We start from the raw sequence: 20,272 nt of genomic DNA on the forward strand, positions 1-20,272 counted from the left end.
TATTAAAGAGCAGCAACAATAAATGTGTCTTTCCTACTAGTGCAAAGGGAGAATTCCTGACACGTGCCACTTCAGAAGGGAACTGTATTTGGCAGGGCAGTGGAATACGGCACTTGAGGCATGAAAACGACACAGCTTTCAAGCCTTGCAGTGTCATGCTAAAAGGCCAAGTGTTTCCTCTTTGGTTTGTGATGAGTGATTTCAAAGCTTGCTATGGTAGCGGGTTCCAATGTTGACTGTGGATCTTACACCTTCTAGAGGTTGGAAATTCACAATTATCTAATCTGATGGCTTTTAAAATGTGTCATACATAGGCAGAAGCAGCTACTCCACAGGATGCGGCCTCTGTGCAGGCAATGCTGCAAGTTTCCTCTTTTTTTGCTTCTTTTTTGTTTTTGGTTTGTTTGTTTTCTTTTTTGTCCCCAGGCACATATCCTTCAAGGGCCACATACAGAATAGAAAACCTATTGTACTAGCCTGCTCTGCCAGCGGAGAAAGCCCAAGAGAGATGAGATAGGTCTTGCAATGGGTTTAAAACATCAGCAAACTCAGGCGCTGTCAGGAGCATGAATCACAGAGAAAAAAAGCACTCCTCTCAGACTGCCCTAACAGTAGTCCTCAGATTTTTAAATCTAGGGTCATCTGAAGGGTCCCTGCACTGACCTCAACGGCCATAGCAACTCTTGGGGAGATAGCCTGTCTATCAGACAGCCAGGGCCTAAAGCACTCAGGCTACTGAGACTTATGTCAACTGATTTGTTTAGATCTGTCCCGGTGAGGAGGGAGCAGTGCATCTGGTCTGGGGAGTGAATGCAGGACCTTGAGAATGACTCACAAATACCTACCAGTCTGATGCAAACTGAGGATGTTACAGAGGGTCAAGCACTCACTGGGACAAATTTAGAGATGATGTGTAAGGCTGGGGGCCGTAAGACACATGGTGGTTAAGCAGGTCTAAAGGAATCTAGAGAAAGTCTAAGTTGGAGTACTGTATACATGGGGGAAATTGCAAGACAGTGTCAGTCACATAAACGTAGACCCCCTCTAGACTCACACTCAGCTCTGGATCTGGACCTGTGTCCAAAGGAAAGAGAGACTGGTACCGCTTTTAAGTTCTGTTCACACTACAGATGAAATCAAGATAGCAATGACTAGCTTTAAACGCTGCTGTTGCTACAACACAGCTGTTGCTAGTATAGTTTCCATGCCCATGGGAATTATGTCTGAGGCCCATGTGAGGCAAAACATGATACAGCTTCACTCCATGCTACAGGATGGTATTATAACACAGTCACAGCATGGTTCTCAGCAAAAAAACTAGCTCCTCTCCAACCAGCTCAGAGAAACTGTGCTGAAAGCCTGCCAGCAGCATTACAGCTAGCACCATTTCAGCCACAACATGGACAGTGCCTTTTATCCCCTGCTAGTAGAACAAGAGAGTGGCACTGCAAAAGGCCATGTGCCAACTGCCTCCAGCTAATGCATGTGTGCCCCACAGCGGAACTAAAAGGAAAATAATGAAATTTTATTTCCCCCTCTGGATTAAATACTGTACTGGCTCCTATTTAACAGTCCCCAGTATACCCTAATTATCCAGAAGAGAGGAGTCTCCATGTTAAACTGAGGATATCTCCCTCTGACCTCAGAGACTTCTAATATATATGACCCATGTGACCAATTAACTCAAACTTTACTCCATCAAATCCTACGGTCTACAGGGGCAGCTAATTATATGACAGGAATATAAATACTTGATGGATATGCCTCCCTCTGCAAGATATGCCTCTTTTTGCAAGGGATCAGGCTAATTGGCCAGGTAGCTGATCACCGAGAATCCAGGCAAATTCAAATACTGTAATAAAACCCAATCCCACTCACAGTGAAGTCAGAGGGAGACTCTCCTAGCAGAGCAGGCTCATGACGCACTGGAGACGCTTGCAGGCCATTATCAGGATAGCTTTCTGGCTGATATACTCAAGGCCAGCTTTACTGTTATGGGTCCCTGAGGGAAGTAATATACAGGGTCCTATCCAGTTCCTTCTCCATCCTGCTACCTCCCGACTACCCATGACCCACCCCATAACTCAATGCCATTATGCAAGATTCTCACTAGACCTGCGCGGGGAGAGATCCATGGAGAGTGACAGCTGTAGAGGGCCAATGGAGAGGTGGAAGAGCACAGTGTGCCTCTGTTGCTGAGTGCATGCTGACAGAGGTATGGGGCTTCTTAGAGGGACAGGTGGCTCTAGGACCTCTGCCTACTGCCAGCTTTGGATATGCTGCTTTCCATTATGCCTGGACAAGCACTGAAATTACCGAATCATGGGCTGGTTAGAAACAAGAAACGCAACCAACCTCAGAGGGCTTCTTCTCCTTCTGTCTTGACCAGTTGGATTTTGTATTTGGAATTTTGGAGCATCTTGACACTGACGTCGTATGACCTTAAATGAGACACAAGATAAGAGTTATCCGCAGAAGAAACTGACCACAGCTTTTCTGGCATCTGTGTCACAAGACCCACCATCACAGCAGCCCCTCCCCCTTGCTGGACCCTCAGCTGGGAGGGCAAGGAGTGAATGGGCCATGGTGAATGAAATCCCTTCTCATCCCCTCCAGTGATCCCCTGGTAGAGGGAGGAGGCATGGGAGTGGGGGAAGCTAGCACTACTGCTGTCCGTGCTGCCCCTGCTCTTGTAACCCCTACTCCTTGACAGGGGCAGCACAGACAGCAGTAGTGGTAGCTTCCCCCACTCCCATGCCTCCTTCCTCTACCAGGATACCCAAAGATCTCCAGGCTCCAGGGCTGTCAATCTACTGCCGATGAGAACTCAAAGACCACTTTAAACCACAAAAGCCCAAAAATAATAACCGAAAAAAACTAGTAGAACAAGATTAAGAAGCTAAAAATGACCTGCGGTTAACTTCCCATCAATCCAGTCTCAGTCCCATTATGTGGCATTTCTGGAGCCAATAACTGACACTGAGAAGAGCATCAGGTTTGTGTGGAGGAGGAGTGAATTTGGACTGACACTGAGACAAAATATAATACCTATCTAGCACTTTTCATCTATAGATCCCAAAGTGCTTTACTAAGGTGGGTAAGCATTATTATCCCTGCTTTGAGACAGGGAAACAGAGGCACACAGCAGTTCAGACCAGTATTTTGAAATTCAGGAGCCTAAAGTTAGTCACTCAAACACCTATTTATGTACCTAAATAAAAGGGACTTGATTTTCAGCAGGGCTGAACACTGCAGCTCCCATGGCTCAGCACCTCTGAAACTGGACAACTTTTCAGGGGACAAAATAAGAATTTACAGCTAAAATTTTCAAACATGGGTACCTAAGTTACACCCAAATCTGTACTTAGACTTCAGCTGCCAAGGCTGAAAGTATTGGCAAAACTGATGTCCAGATAATCCTGTCATGACACAGCCAGGATTAGAGCCCATCTCTTTTCATGCTCAAGCCTAGAGGGACTCCACCAGCCTACAGCTGCACCTAGTGAAAAGTTACACTACGCTTTGAGTTGAGGGAATAAACACAACATTTCCATCACAGTCCAGTGGTAAAACTGTCTTTACATTATTATTAAAGGACTCGCTTTATTTTGAGTCTTGTGCAGCACCAAGCATAAGAAAAATAGTAATAAATCTTGTCCATACTGGGTATTAAATAATAACACCAATATTTAAACATGATAATAAAATAAAATAATAATAATAATAATAATAATAATATAAATGACACCTCACTCTTATCTACAGCAGCACCCCCTCCCCAGACAACTAAAAATACATCTTTTATATCTGGGTCCAGGGTAACCGTCAGTTACGTTTGCTAAGAATTAAAAAATGTTGATAGGTTAAGCCAATGGCTGAATGGGCACATGTAGGGACAACTCTACGTTATATATCAACAAAACCAAACCATGCAAGAAGCTGTGAGAAACATAGCCTAACACAAAGCTTTCAAAAAAGCTTAAAGATCTAAGGCTGGTGTCAATCAACCAATTCAATCCCTCAGTATAAGTCAGTGAAGTCAATGGAGGGACGCTGATTTACACCAGCAGATGATCTAGCCTTTAGTTCAAAGGTCACAGTCATTTGTATCCTGTAGGGTCTAGAGTTCCATCAAAGTGTGCAAGAACAAAGGAAGAGCAAGACCCTGCTGTGCTAAACAATTCAAGGAATATCTGTCCTAAATCTCCACAGAAGAATATGTCACTTGTTAAGAATGTAATAAAATACCAGCTGTATCAATAGCACATTTTTGTCCTTGGCACTTGCAAATTCTCACTAGCCTGTCTCAGAGAAGCCTTCTCTTAGCCCTGGTCTACACTAGAAGTTGAGGTCGAATTTAGCAGCGTTAAATCGATTTAACCCTGCACCCGTCCACACGACGAAGCCCTTTTTTTCGAGCTAACGGGCTCTTAAAATCCATTTCCTTACTCCACCCCCGACAAGGGGATTAGCACTGAAATCGGCCTTTCTGGGTCGAATTTGGGGTACTGTGGACACAGTTTGACAGTATTGGCCTCCGTGAGCTACCCCAGAGTGCTCCATTGTGACCGCTCTGGACAGCACTCTCAACTCAGATGGACTGACCAGGTAGACAGGAAAAGGCCAGTGAACTTTTGAATTTCAATTTCCTGTTTGGCCAGCGTGGCAAGCTACAGGTGACCAGGCAGAGCTCATCAACAGAGCTGACCATGCAGAGCTCATCAGCAGAGGTGACCATGATGGAGTCCCAGAATCGCAAAAGAGCTCCAGCATGGACCGAACGGGAGGTACGGGATTTGATCCCTGTATGGGGAGAGGAATCCGTGCTATCAGAACTACATTCCAGTTTTCGAAATGCCAAAACATTTGTCAAAATCTCCCAGGGCATGAAAGACAGAGGCCAGAACAGGGACCCGAAGCAGTGCCGCGTGAAACTTAAGGAGCTGAGGCAAGCCTGCCAGAAAACCAGAGAGGCGAACGGCCGCTCCAGGTCAGAGCCCCAAACATGCCACTTCTATGATGAGCTGCATGCCATTTTAGGGGGTTCAGCCACCACTACCCCAGCTGCGTTGTTTGACTCCTTCAATGGAGATGGAGGCAACACGGAAGCAGGTTTTGGGAATGAGGAAGATGATGACGATGAGGTTGTAGATAGCTCACAGCAAGCAAGTGGAGAAACCAGTTTTCTGACAGCCAGGAATTGTTTCTCACCCTGGACCTGGAGCTAGTACCCCCCGAACCCACCCAAGGCTGCCTCCCGGACCCGCCAGGCGGAGAAGGGACCTCTGGTGAATGTACCTTTTAAAATACTATACATGGTTTAAAAGCAAGCATGTGTAATGATTAATTTGCCCTGGCATTCGCGGCACTCCTGGATGTACTCCCAAAGCCTTTGCAAAAGGTTTCTGGGGACGGCAGCCTTATTCCATCCACCATGGTAGGACACTTTACCACTCCAGGCCAGTGGCACGTACTTGGGAATCACTGTAGAACAAAGCATTGCAGTGTATGTTTGCTGGCGTTCAAACAACATCCGTTCTTTATCTCTCTGTGTTATCCTCAGGAGAGTGATATCATTCATAGTCACCTGGTTGAAACAGGGTGCTTTTCTTAAGGGGACATTCAGAGGTGCCCGTTCCTGCTGGGCTGTTTGCCTGTGGCTGAACAAAAATGTTCCCCGCAGTTAGCCACGGGGAGGGGAGAGGGGGAGGTGCTAGCCACGTGCTGAGGGGAGGCAAAATGCGACCTTGGAATGAAAGCACATGTGCTATGTATATAATGTTAACAGCAAGGTTTACCCTGAAAGAGTGTACCCATTGTTCTATAAAATGTGTCTTTTTAAATACCACTGTCCCTTTTCTTTTCTCCACCAGCTGCTTGTGTTTCAAGGATCACAGGATCTTCTCCTTCCCAGAGGCTAGCGAAGATCAGAAGGTGAAAAAAACTCACTTGTGACTAAATGTTCTCTGAGCTCATGCTGTCCTCCCACACGGACAGAGCACAGATGAATGCGTGGAGGCAGACAATGTCAGAGTGCAGGAAATCACAAAATGACCGGGAGGAGAGGTGGTGGACTGAAGAGAGTGCTGAAGCTGAAAGGTGGCGGCAGCGTGATGAGAGGCGGCAGGACTCAACGCTGAGGCTGCTGGAGGATCTAACTAATATGCTCCAGCGTATGGCTGAGCTGCAGGAAAGGCAGCAGGAGCACAGACTGCTGCTACGGCCCCTGTGTAACCAACCACCTTCCTCCCCAAGTTCCATAGCCTCCTCATCCAGACGCCCAAGAATGCAGTGGGGGGGCCTCCGGCCACCCAGCCACTCCACCCCAGAGGATTGCCCAAGCAACAGAAGGCTGGCATTCAATAAGTTTTAAAGTTTTAAACTTTTAAAGTGCTGTGTGGCCTTGTCCTTCCCTCCTCCACCACCACTCCTGGTGCTTCTCTCCTCCACCACCCCTCCTGGGCTACCTTGGTAGTTATCCCCCTATTTGTGTGATGAATGAATAAAGAATGCATGAATGTGAAGCTACAATGACTTTATTGCCTCTGCAAGCGGTGATTGAAGGGAGGAGTGGAGGGTGGTTAGCTTACAGGGAAGTAGAGTGAACCAAGGGGTGGGGGGTTTCATCAAGGAGAAACAAAGAGAACTTTCACACCGTAGCCTGGCCAGTCATGAAATTGGTTTTCAAAGCTTCTCTGATGCGCACCGTGCCCTCCTGTGCTCTTCTAACCACCCTGGTGTCTAGCTGTGCGTAACCAGCAGCCAGGTGATTTGCCTCAACCTCCCACCCCGCCATAAACATCTCCCCCTTACTCTCACAGATATTGTGGAGAGCACAGCAAGCAATAATAACAGTGGGAATATTGGTTTCACTGAGGTCTAACCGAGTCAGTAAACTGCGCCAGCACGCTTTTAAACGTCCAAATGCACATTCTACCACCATTCTGCACTTGCTCAGCCTGTAACTGAACAGCTCCTGACTACTGTACAGGCTGCCTGTGTATGGCTTCATGAGCCATGGCATTAAGGGGTAGGCTGGGTCCCCAAGGATAACTATAGGCATTTCAATGTCCCCAACAGTTATTTTCTGGTCTGGGAATAAAGTCCCTTCCTGCAGCTTTTGAAACAGACCAGAATTCCTGAAGATGCGAGCATCATGTACCTTTCCCGGCCATCCCACGTTGATGTTGGTGAAACGTCCCTTGTGATCCACCAGTGCTTGCAGCACTATTGAAAAGTACCCCTTGCGGTTTATGAACTTGTGGGCTTGGTGCTCCAGTGCCATGATAGGGATATGGGTTCCGTCTATGGCCCCACCACAGTTAGGGAATTCCATTGCAGCAAAGCCATCCACTATGACCTGCACATTTCCCAGGGTAACTACCCTTGATATCAGCAGATCTTTGATTGCGTTGGCTACTTGCATCACAGCAGCCCCCACAGTAGATTTGCCCACTCCAAATTGATTCCCGACTGACCGGTAGCTGTCTGGCGTTGCAAGCTTCCACAGGGCTATTGCCACTCGCTTCTCAACTGTGAGGGCTGCTCTCATCTTGGTATTCTTGCGCCTCAGGGCAGGGGAAAGCAAGTCACAAAGTTCCATGAAAGTGCCCTTACACATGCGAAAGTTTTGCAACCACTGGGAATCGTCCCAGACCTGCAACACTGCAACCTGGTCCCACCAGTCTGTGCTTGTTTCCCGAGCCTAGAATCGGCGTTCCACCACATGAACCTGCCCCATTAGCACCATGATGCCCACATTGCCAGGGCCCGTGCTTTGAGAGAAGTCTGTGTCCATGTCCTCATCACTCTTGTCACTGCGCTGACGTCGCCTACTCACCCAGTTTCACTTTGCCAGGTTCTGGTGCTGCATATACTGCTGGGTAATGCATGTGGTGTTTAATGTGCTCCTAATTGCCAAAGTGATCTGAGCAGGCTCCATGCTTGCCGTGGTATGGTGTCTGCACAGAAAAAAGGCGCGGAACGACTGTCTGCCATTGCCCTGATGGAGGGAGGGGCAACTGACGACATGGCTTACAGGGTTGGCTTACAGGGAATTAAAATCAACAAAGGGGGTGGCTTTGCGAGAAACTGAATGGCCCCCTCAAGGATAGAACTCAAAACCTCAGGGATAGAACTCAAAACTGGGTTTAGCAGGCCATTGATTTCACGCAGGGAGGGAGGAGAAAATGAATACAAAACAAAACTGGTCTATTTCTTGTTTTGAGCCACTTTATCTATCTTTATACATCTTGCTGGCAGCAGACTTTGCAGTACGTCCGCTAGCCATCATCATCTCCTGGGTGCTTGGCGGAAGACGGTGCAGTATGACTACTGGCCATCGTCTTCTGCTGGCTGCTGATTAAAAGACAGTGCACTGCCGGTAGGACTCAATCGCCATGAGACGAAACTTAAAAGAGAAATGACCTAGCTGAGTCTCTCCCATGTTTGCCCAGGCGCCCCTGACCTCATTGAGGGTGGTTAAAAGAGCACCCAGGACTACGTCGACGATGGCTACCAATCACACTGCACTGTCTGCTGCCAAAAGGCAATAAACTGCTGCTGTGTAGCAATGCAGTACCGCGTCTGCCAGCACCCAGGAGACATACGGTGACGGTTAGCTGAGTGGGCTCCATGCTTGCCGTGGTATGACGTCTGCACAGGTAACTTGAGAAAAAAGGCACAAAACGATTGTCTGCCCTTGTTTTCACGGAAAGAGGGAGGCAAGGGGGGGCCTGACGATATGTACCCAGAACCACCAGCGACAATGTTTTAGCCCCACCAGGCACTGGGATTTCTACCCAGAATTCAAATGGGCGGCGGAGACAGCGGGAACTGTGGGATAGCTACCCACAGTGCAACGCTCCAGAAGTCGACGGTTGCCTCGGTACTGTGGACACACTCCGCCGACTACATGCACTTAGAGCATTTGTGTGGGGGACACACACAATCGACTGTATAAAAACGTTTTCTACAAAACCGACTTCTATAAATTCAACCTAATTTCGTAGCGTAGACATACCCTTACATACCTCCCTGTGGCAGTTGCTATCAGTGGGTGCACCTGCTGTCTCTTCTCAGGGCATTCTTGGTGGGGAACCCTGGCTTTGAAGTCAACTCCCTCACATGACTGGCTAAATCTCAGATTTGTTGATTTTTAGGACACAAGAAAAGAGATGTTAGTTTGTCTTGTGCCTTTTTATTTATTGTACCTATTTTGCGGGAGGTGGAATCTGGACTAGGTTTGACTGTGCCAATTGTTGGCAACAGGTGCTAATTTCCATTGCTGTAATGTAAGGCCAGATGTCATGATGGCGGGTTCAGTATAAATGTAATCCACTTTGAGTTCCACAGGTGTATAAAGGGAACATGTGGGTACACTACACAGCATAAGGCCTGAACCTGCAGTCATTATTCACACCAGTAGACCTTACTCAATGAGTAGGGGTTACAAGATCAGGCCCATAGTTTGCACTAAGAGATCTAATCAATAATTCCTACTTTACCTGCCTCAAAGCAAACTACAATGTGGTATTAAAACCACGTGAACCAAGATAATACACCAGGCTACCATCTCTTTCTGGCAAAGGCATAAAAAAGGTCACAGTTTTGTTTACAATTACGCTGCGGGAGAGCATTTGTCAACAGCTGAGATATTACCTGCTCATAAATACCAAAGTCCAATAGAGATAAGTCTGTGTTGTTTAATACCATGATTAAATATATGCCTTACCCCAAGAAGCCCACGGAAGCTAGTTAACGCTACTGGGTTTAGTAAGCCTCTGAATCTTTGGGAATTAGGGGAACAGAAGTTGGAGTTTAGCCTCTGAAGGAAGGGAAAATCCGGAGTCCCAGGATTTTTATTTATTTAATTTTCTGAGAAGTCCGCGCTGTTGACAGCAGCAGCCCTGGAGCCTGAAGTGCTCTATTTGAGCCCAATCCAAATTCCAAAGACTCCAGTAGGAGTTGGACAGACCTGATATCTAGAGAACAGGTACAGCATGGGCAGGAGCAGCAGAGCAAGCATCACTACAGTCCTGCCAAGGGCCTTCTTTATGAGGAAGAAGGAAGAAACTCCAGGGGCAGAGGTACAGTTTAGACTCTGTTCTTGGCTGAGACAGCAAAAAAGGAATCATGTCATGGTGTGGACACTTGTTTCCTAGGAAATGGACTCACACCACCAAGCCAATTTCATGTAAGACACTGAAGAGCCATCACTTAGCTGGGCTGTACGGTACTTGAACAAGCAACCTATGAGTGAGAGGCCCCATATCCCACTGATAATCCATGAGCTATCCAGAACACCGGGCCTAAGCACAGTTTGATGGAACATTCCTGTCTGGGGCTTAAATTAAATCAGTGACACAGTTACAACACTGTGTAACACTTGAATCCTGAGATGTGGGGAAAAGTCACTCATGGTACTACTCAGCACCTCCTGGGAAGTCTTGAGTGCCCTCAACAAGCACTGAAATCTAAGGCTGCTGCCAGCACTCAGGACCTCGCAAGGGGCACTTGGCACATCATAGGACTGGGCCTAAATTTGACAAGAATTCTTCCCTGCTTGGTGCTAGATTGTGGCACTATGGATCTCATGCTCCCGCCCCATCCTTAATGATCCTCAGCCCCTTCCATACTACTGTCTCCAGGAACCATCTCCAGGGATATGCCACACATCCTCCACTACTATTGTTCTTGCAACATAAATGCCACCATGTCACTGCAGACAGTGATGGCAGGGCCCTGTTCAGGAAGTCCAGATTAGTGCTGCTCATTCACTCATTGTACAGCAACCCCAGTGTCAATACAAGGTACTGACTACAAAAAGAGGGACCCTACTGCCATCCTGGTGTATAGCCCTAATTATTCCTTTTAACATTACAATCTCCCCCACTGGTGTTGCCTTCTGGGATTCCCATCATGATCAGGGAGGGCACTTACTCTGGCTACAGCTGTGGGAACTGCAACCACCCTTTATCTCATCTAACCCACATTATAAGGACAAAATCCTGCCGGAAAAAGAACCATGAGGCCATGACTTTAATGTCAGTGGCTGGGAGTCTCCCAGTCTTCAACATTCTAATGGCCTGATCCTGCAAGGGACTAGCTCTCAATAAATCCCACGTCTACTTATTTGTTCCTGTGTCTGAAACCAACAGAAATCTGTACAGACCAGCTGAGAGGTTATAACAGAGTCTCTGGGACACTATAGTTCTCCAGCAGCGGGCAATGGCACTGAAGCAAGTAGGAGTGAAGGGCACTCCACAATTCACAAGTCTGTGCCCTTAGGCCCCAATTCAGCAAAGCATTTACACACATGCTTATACTTAAGCATGTGCTTTAATGCACGGCTGAATAGGGAAGTGAAACACATGCTTATAATTAAGTATAATCTTACATGCCTTGCTGAATTGAGGCCTTAATGCCTTTTCCCCAATCTAATTCGCCTCTCATGATGAGGAATCAAGGGGTTCCATTTTCAGAGAGACCACAGGGAATGCTCAATACACAGTTTCCCAATAAGAACTTTATTTTCCATCAACATGATTCCATCTGAAGCTAAATGCACACTGAGTGTAACAAAGGTGAGAAGACAGTCCACAGTGTCCTGTCTAAATAAGGGCTTTGTTTTATTTGAATTCTGCAATCAACGCTGTTTTGTAACTCTCTCTCTCTCTCATCCAAACTGCTCACCAGAGGAGGACACTTTTATCAGATAAGAGACGCCCACAGCCAGACATTTAAATTGATATCAACTCGTTGTACATCAGTAATGTATCTTTGAAAATGGATCCCAGTGCACAATTTATTGTACAGAGACTACGCAGTAAATGCAGCTTTCCCAGCTCCTTGGAAAGTAATTATTCAAATGCTTTCCCTGCTGGAGGTGAATCGCTTAGTTATCTTGTTCAAAGCCTTGAATTAAAGGTCTTACTGTCAGTGGTGTCTGAGTTATCACTGCTGATTGAGTACTTTCGTCGTTTCTCTTCCATCTGTAACAAAAGAAATTGAATGTTACACTTACTGTTCAGGAAACTCATCACCGTACCAAATCACTGTTATCTCTGAGTATCCACGCATCCCATTAACCCAGTCACACTCGCAAATACTTACCCTAATGACAGAGAAGTATCGGGGGTAAAGCATGTAAAACAGCACTGAGTCCCTACTTCACAAAACTTTAAGGATGGCAAAATTTCTCTCCTGAGTTTCTCCACTGCTAGGAGGTAAGAATGTGATAGCATTTTTGTCACTCTGCTCTGCACAGCAATTTGCCTAATGCCCATTCAAGTCTGGCACCCAAATGCACTAGTGAAGAATGCTCACCACTACAGCACAGAGAACCCATGGTAACATGCCTTAAAGACTGGAATACAGAGCTACTGAATCAAGCAGGAGTCACTTGTCGAATATGGCAATAGATGGCCAGTGAACTACAGGATTGAGCTATAATGTTAAGAAGGGAATAGATGTAAGAAATGGATCTATGTACTTTTAATAGGGTCTCGGTGAAATCCGGGCTCTACTGAAGTCAATAGGAGTTTTGCCATTGACTTCAGAGGAGCCAGGATGTCACCCTCTGACTCATCTTCCCACATGCCGACTCAGCCAATATCAGTTTAGACTTCACATGTGCCTGTCAAATCCTAGTTGCATTCCATACAAACCTTAAATATACTTCCCTTAACACAGATCTCCTACTAACCTTTCCATAACACTGGTGTAACATTCATCAAGGCCTCCATCTCAACCCCTGACCCTCCCGGCAAAGCCCGCGAGAACAACTGAGTCTTGCATCATGTCCCAAAGGTCACAAAATCCAGTCTCTAGTAAATCAAGGTGGGAAGCCTGCTCGGAAGACCTGAACCCCTCACCAAGAACACCCTGCCACCAGTCCCCTCCCAGGTCTATTAATCATCTTACATCACCACTGCTAAGGAATCACATGATGTGACAGGTCTCCAGGAGACAGGAGCCAAGCCAATAAACTTCACCTGGAAATCAAATGAAAGCTGGGGTAGATCGCAAAGCACAGGTGTAATGCGTCTGATGAAGTGAGCTGTAGCTCACGAAAGCTTATGCCCAAATAAATTTGTTAGTCTCTAAGGTGCCACAAGTCCTCCTTTTCTTTTTGCGAATACAGACGAACACGGCTGCTACTCTGAAACAGGTGTAATGTGATCTCTGCCTGAAAAACAATGCCTAAAAAGCCACGGTTCTATCTACTCCTCACCCTCCTGCCCCTCTCCACCTACCAGTTTGCAGGGGATGGGGGAGAACTGGGTACTCAGCCTCGGCTGAGCTGCCACACTCTGCACTAACTGCAATTTCCCCAGAGGATTTGAAGGGGTGGCCTCCTGCACAGCCGAGTCCAGCAATCCAACCTCTGGATGCTATCAGCATGGTACAAGGGATACTCCCTCTTCTGCTGCTGACTCGCTTTGTGACCTTGAACAAGTCACAGAATTGACTGAAGTCAATGGGAATGGTGAGGGCTTAGTAGTCCTGACAATCAAATCCTAGGACCCTAATACTGGACACACAAAAACTGAAGCGCCCAGACTAAGAGCCACTTTAAAATAATTAGCCTCTCTGTCCCTCAGTTTCCCAATCTGTAAAACGTGTATAATGGTACTTCCCCACCTCTGCAGAGGTTTGAGAGCTACAGCGGAAAAGTGATAAGTCTTATTCACTAATCTAACCTATACTATGGGATGTGGGCAGATATTTCATATGTTATGTACATATACATACATACATATATATATATATACACACACACACACACATTCTCATGGCATTCCTCCCAGTAATTTATTTTTCCTAAGAAGGCTAAGGGGGACTTAGATTGCACTTACCCCCCTTTTTCCTACAATCTTAGGAGGAAAACGAGAATAAAACATTTGTATGTATTTTGTGCGTGTGATTTAATCAGAGTAGCTATTAGCAACAAACCACACTTGATAGCACCCTGTAGCATCCCATTTTCCCTTGGAGAATATGAGAATACCCACCAATGCCTCAACATATAAAATCCTAGCAATGTCTTTATTTCTCAGTACATGTGCAATGTTTTATCTCAGCATTATAAGGGATAATACTACAAAGTAACATAAACATTTAACTATCAGTGTTGTGGTAAAACATTGCACTGTCAAAACATGATTAAAACTGTTCCTTGAGAATATGGCAATATCAATACTTGGAGTGATTCAAGAGGAAACAGATGTTATTAAACCAGCCTTGTACTTACTAGCCATTAGATTTTGCTTGGGGAAAAATATATTGAAGATGGATTTAACAGCAGTTTACTTATCCTTAGTGAAAATTCAGTTGGACATTTTCAGCTGGTTCCTATTGGTTCCAACTGCCACACAGGATTTTGGAGCACGATTGGGCTTCTGATTGACTGACTGAATCCTGGGGCTAATTCTTCATACAACTGAAACAAATATAGCCTAGTAGAATGAAACAGTCATGGAAACCAAAGGATTCTAGTAGTGCCCAATGGAATTTCCAGCAGAGCACCAAGGCATGTGTCATCCATCTAAGGTTCTCCTGGAAGACATGATAGTATTATTGACCCCTAAGGCCTTCACCCAAGGGAAGAAGGACTGTTATGTGATCAAGGCACAGGTCTGAGAGTCAGGTGACTAGGACTAATTTCTGCCCTGGCATACTCCACTGAAACTCCACTGATTTCACCCAGACTGAATTTGGCCCCTCAGTCCTGTTCCCAGCTGTTCTACAGACTTCCTGAGTGACCTTACACAAGTCACTTAACTTTCTCTGTAACTCGTTTTCCTCACCTGTAAATAAGGCCCTGCCCCCAGGAATGAGGAAGCTAACCTTTATTTATGTTTGTAAAGTGCTTTGAGATCCTTGGATGGAAGCCATTATAGAAGCGCAAACATTATTTTGATAAGGCAATAATGCAGACGTTCCACACACATCTCTCCCATCAAAATCCATGTGAATTCTAAATACAGAAAGACTACAGGATTAGTATATAATACTGTTTTACATTTACACAGCATCTTTCATTCCAAAGTGATTTACACAGCATGGGTAAAGGCAAGGAGTAATGGTCTCAAGTTGCAGTGGGGGAGGTTTAGGTTGGATATTAGGAAAAACTTTTTCACTAGGAGGGTGGTGAAACACTGGAATGTGTTGCCTAGGGAGGTGGTGTAATCTCCTTCCTTAGAAGTTTTTAAGGTCAGGCTTGACAAAGCCCTGGCTGGGATGATTTAATTGGGTATGGGTCCTGCTTTTGAGCAGGGGGTTGGACTAGATGACCTCCTCAGGTCCCTTCCAACCCTGATATTCTATGATTCTCTGATTCTATGGTAAACTCCTGGTTCTATATAAGTCAATTGTTTTGCCACTGACTTGAGTGAAGCCAGGAATGCACCCTCTAAAACAAATTCTGCTCTACCTAATTCTGCTTTAAATCTGGATTAACTCCATTGATTTGAACAGAACCTGCCATATAGACATATAGCACTACTGAAATGCCTCCAGATCTTGGGTGGATGAAGACAGCCAGCTGATGCACATTGCACTGCACAAGTGAAGGGAGAGGACATTTTGGCCCAGGGCACTGGACCAATCACAGCTCTTAGGAAAAATGTTGCAGGGTCTTTAATTTCTATGCAGAACAGAAAGGATACTGCTTTCTTAACATCTTGTCTGAAAGCCCCTACGCAGTGAAGTACATGGCACTCAATTCATTAATCTTGGAGGAATAAATAGCTGAGTCAACTCTACCAGAATTTGAACATGTGATTCCAGGGAATCTAAATTGCCCCAACCTGCTGATTAGATCACTAAGCCACCCCTCAGGCAGCCTACGTAACAATGCAGGGAGCTACATTCCTTACATTCCTTTAGTTATGTCATCATCTCTAGCAGAGAAAACACAGACCTATAAGAGCCTGGACTCAAGCCTTGCCTGGTCTGTGAAAGAAGTTTTCACAGCCAATTTGGTTTGAAAACACACTACTCTGTAATTTTTCAAGTCCACACACATATCTGACACTTTAAAAACAATCTTGATTCATGTTTTAATTTCATTTCTCCTTTAATTGACATTGACATTTTTCCACATAGAGGATCTTTGTCAAAGTCATAAACAAATGGGAAAAAAAATAATGCTCTTAAAGGTCACTGCCAGGTCACATTTAGCCCAACACTTAGGTTTTACAGAAGCAAAGACCATTAGAAAGCCTTTTGCCAGGCTTTGAGGGGTATTCGCAAATGAAACACTTTTTGACTAACCCTTCACCCTTCATATGCTTTGGGAAATCCATTGGCACATCTTAGCTCACTGGGCAGAGATTCTGCTCTGGCACAACAAATGCATCTATTCTCCAAAATGCACTATCTCATTCTGTGGCATCACAGGTACCCAGGGTTGCAACGAAACATTTTGGTAGAATAAAGCATTCTCGGATATTGTAGGTGAAGCGGAAGTGCTAGAAGACTTCACATATGCCTGTGATGAATGGTTCCACAGACCATGGGGGCCACAGCACAAAAATCTCCCTGAACTCCCCTCTGGTTTCAGCTTTACAGTTCATACTCAAGCACAGAACCATGGCCTAACAATGCCCCATTACAAAATACAGTTACTTTCCGAAAAATGCATTCTAAGCAGGCAATTTCTGAGACCACCTCTACAGCGGGTCACTAAGGAGCATGAATAAAATAAGATGCTAATATAATTTTGACTGCAAAGGTCTCTCCTATAGAGGCACTCTTTAACATGAAAGACAGAATTATACAGCAAACTCTATTCGCAAATTCCTAAACCACTTTAACATGTGACTGCAGCCCCTAGAGTCAACTCTAATCTACATACGTTCTCTGGAGAGAAAATTACAGTAAAAAATTATTTGGTCACCATATATTTCTGGTTTGTTTTGGGTTTGTTTTTGAGGGGAGGTATGCCTATCCTAAGACCTTCCCTGGTACTCATAGCTTCCCCTCTCTAACGACTTCTTATTTTGTGTGATGGTTGTGAAAAATACATTGAATTCTGTGTTTTCTTCCTAAATTCCAATGGGAGCTGTGAGAAACAACTTCTCTGTTTAATACTAACATAAAGAAACAGAAATACAAATAGAGAGCAGTAGCCCCAGTGGCAACTTAGGAAACTTTTTTCCGAATCAGTAACTTTCTTATAACAACCCATGGAACTGCCATTCCATTTTTGTGAATTAGAAGAATGGGGCAGCTCATTGTGTTTTCCCTTTTGTGTTAACTGTTTATTTGCCTTGTCTTGAGGTCTGTATGATAGGCAATTAGACAGGTATAACATACAGAGAAGAGGATAGGGAGGCTTTAGATATTATACTGTCACAGGCTCTTTCATCCTCATTGGACTGAGACATAAATTTTACCTTTACACTTTTGGAACCAAATCCTACAGGACTCAATCATTATTCAGACAAAACTCCCATGGACTCCAATGGGGATTTTGCATTTGGTATATTTAGATTGCTTTGTGATAACAAGAGAACAAACCTTTCAGTTAAGGGGCAGAATTTGCTGTGCAAAAACGCCACAGGTCAAATTCAACCCTGACATGACTAAGAGCAGCTCCTAAGGTTTCAATGGATGTTGCACTGCTTCCCACTTACACCAGGGCTGAATTAGCTTCACATGGTTAACAAATCTCTAGAGAGCATTATTAAAGCCTGGCAAGGAAATACACACACTGGGCCCAAACACCCCCCGATTCCCTGATTCTGCTGGTAAATCATCAAGGCATGTGTGATGCAGAGCGGCCTCACTCCAGGACAGAGGGGATTAACCCACCTTGGGTTAACTCATCTAACCAGCTAACCAAGCTCCGCCCCCCTCACAGGACATAGGGGGGTGTGACAGAAAGTATAAGAGCAGGGCCCTGAACTTGCAATTCAGTTGTGGCCAGGCCAGGGAAGGAGCCAGATGTCCTTCCCAGGGCACCAAAGTGCCAGCAGAACCCTCAACCAGCTGTGGCAGACGATGGTCCCCCGAGTCGGCCTGGGAGAAGGCCAGCCGCTGCCCTGCAAGATGGAGACCCAGAGAGGAAGCGGAGAGTGATCCGCTCAACATGGAGAGGAGGAATCAGTCCCCAGCAGCCGTGGAGCAGCCTCACCAGCCGCCAGTAGCCCAGGGAGGTGAGACATTGACTCGGCTGTGCTGCTGGGAGACAAGGCAGCTAGCCCACGCTTCCCTGCCAACCTTCTGGCAGGACCACCCATCGCTTCTAGGGCTCTGGGCTGGGACCCGGTGAAGCAGGGCGGGCCCAGATCCCCCTATTCCCAGCCCTTCACTTGGTGCTGGATGAGCCCTTGGCTGTTTATCTGTTTAGCCCTTGGGCAGGAAGCCTGAGCCTTAGCCCCAGGCAGGAGGCCTGAGCCACCACTTGCCCAGTGACCCGGCTGCAAACAAGGATGCCTGATCGATCCACCCAATTCCCTGTTGCCTCCCAAGCGGGCGCCCTGGCCCTCAGACCAAGGAACCTTACATGTCCAGAGAAATGAGAATGGCTTGGTATCTAGGCTTCTCTTCGTCAATTTCCTGCTTTTTAGGTCCTGGTGGTAAAGTTTGGCTGGGGAAGCAAGTCCTCATTACCTAGGAGGTGCTTGAAAAGGGTCAGGGCAGAGAAGCAGAGACTTGAGACTTCTGGAGGTTATTCCTGGGAGACAGAAAAGGGAAGGCTGATGCGCACAGCTTTGAGAAGGGGACAGAAAGGCAGAGGGGATCTTCCATTATCATTAGGGACAAGAAGAGGGCTGGGAGAGAAGGAGGCAGAGAAAGAGAGAGATCAGGGTCTTGGGCAGCTGGGTGCTGAGGAACAAGAGCGGGATAGCCAGGGTCTGCGGGATGTGAATGCAGGGAGGGTTGGTCAGTGGAAGGGAGAGGAAAGGGGAGCCATGAATCAACTCCATTGACTAACCCTGCTAACATCCCAGGAGTTCACTTCATCTATTTAAGACTGCTGTGATTCATTACATATTTTTTAAGCTACGATTTGTCCCCCATGTGCTGCCTTCTGGCCTGCTCTCGCTTCAATTAAGACACTTTGCTATGTTAATTAGAGAAAAAATACTGCCCTCTGGTCCCTTCCTCCACTGTCTTCCCCAGACCTTTCCACCTCTGCCCAGCACTGCAAACCACCCACAACCCTTGCTCTGATGGGAAGCCTGGAGCTGGCCAGCACAGTCGCAAAGTGTCTGTAGCTGGCCTGAGACAGGATGGCTCCCAGCTTGCTGGCTCTCCTGGGCAGGCTTCAAATAAGAAACCTCAATTGGATTTTAATGCTGCCCTTTTCTGGGGATGAATGCATCATCTGCAGCAGCGTCCCCACAGGCCTGGGTGGTGTCATACAGCACCCCACTGCATCCGGAGTGGTGAATCTGACCCATTAATTTCTGTGTGGGTTGCAGTCAATTTCAGTGCCTTAGAGCAAAGGGCATCTAAAGTGTCTAAGTAAAAGACAAGCACCCTTGTTATTCTCTGCACTAAGCACGTTTGCTGTCTTGGGTCCTGGAGCAAATTTTAATCTCATTTAAATTTAAAACAAAACAAGTCCCGCTCACTTCCTCTGCTTTGCATTTTTTCCATATCTAGAAGGGGATTTTTTTCTTTATTACTCATATTTATGACCTTCCTTTCCTTTTCTGACTTTTATTTTCATCCTCTCTTTAACCAGCTCTCTCCACATGTTTAAACCCGTCACGGACATCAGAGAGGTTACTCTGGGCACGAAGAGGGTGTCATGCACTGAAAATTCGTTATGCACAAATATAGAGAGAAAAGTAAATGAGGATGGGCACTGCATGCTGTGTACAGAATCAATGGCCCCATCCTGCATGTTGCTGAGCACCCTCAACTCCAACTGAAGTCCAGGGGAGTTAAGGGCACTCAGAACCTTGCAGAGCATGCACAAAATCCCACAAGATCAAATCCTTATTGAACTGGCAGTTTGAGGACCACGTCAGGCAACTTTCAGAGCTTCGTGCCAAATGCTCTATTAGCAGAATCACAATTGAATTAAATTAATTTCACCTCCCTGCCTATAACCCTTAACTCAGACTCTGGACATAGCCTTGATTTTCAGAAACCCACCTGATCTTTCCCACCAAAAAACAAACCTAGCCTTTTTGCAAACTATTTTTACTTCTAGCTCGCAATTACTTTAACCTCAATGGCTAATAAATGCTTAAAGGTCCAACACTGTTCCTAAAACCAAGAAGGCTCTTTACCCCGAGAGAGAGGCTGA

General features: G+C 46.0%; 1 protein-coding gene across 3 annotated transcripts in view; it reads right to left on the bottom strand.

Moving 5' to 3' along the window:
• Nucleotides 1-20,272, bottom strand: part of JADE2 (jade family PHD finger 2) — a 152,324-nt gene that overhangs the window by 128,318 nt on the left and 3,734 nt on the right. For all 3 annotated transcript variants that reach the window (XM_048861811.2, XM_048861814.2, XM_048861810.2), the window contains exons 2-3: nucleotides 11,936-11,993; nucleotides 2,356-2,441 (exon numbers count right to left, since the gene is read on the bottom strand). In XM_048861811.2, coding sequence (XP_048717768.1) covers nucleotides 2,356-2,441; nucleotides 11,936-11,993 — 144 coding nt within the window. The remainder of the gene's footprint in view (nucleotides 1-2,355; nucleotides 2,442-11,935; nucleotides 11,994-20,272) is intronic.

This window comes from Caretta caretta, chromosome 8, assembly GCF_965140235.1.
Source record: "Caretta caretta isolate rCarCar2 chromosome 8, rCarCar1.hap1, whole genome shotgun sequence".
Lineage (NCBI taxonomy): Eukaryota > Metazoa > Chordata > Testudines > Cheloniidae > Caretta > Caretta caretta.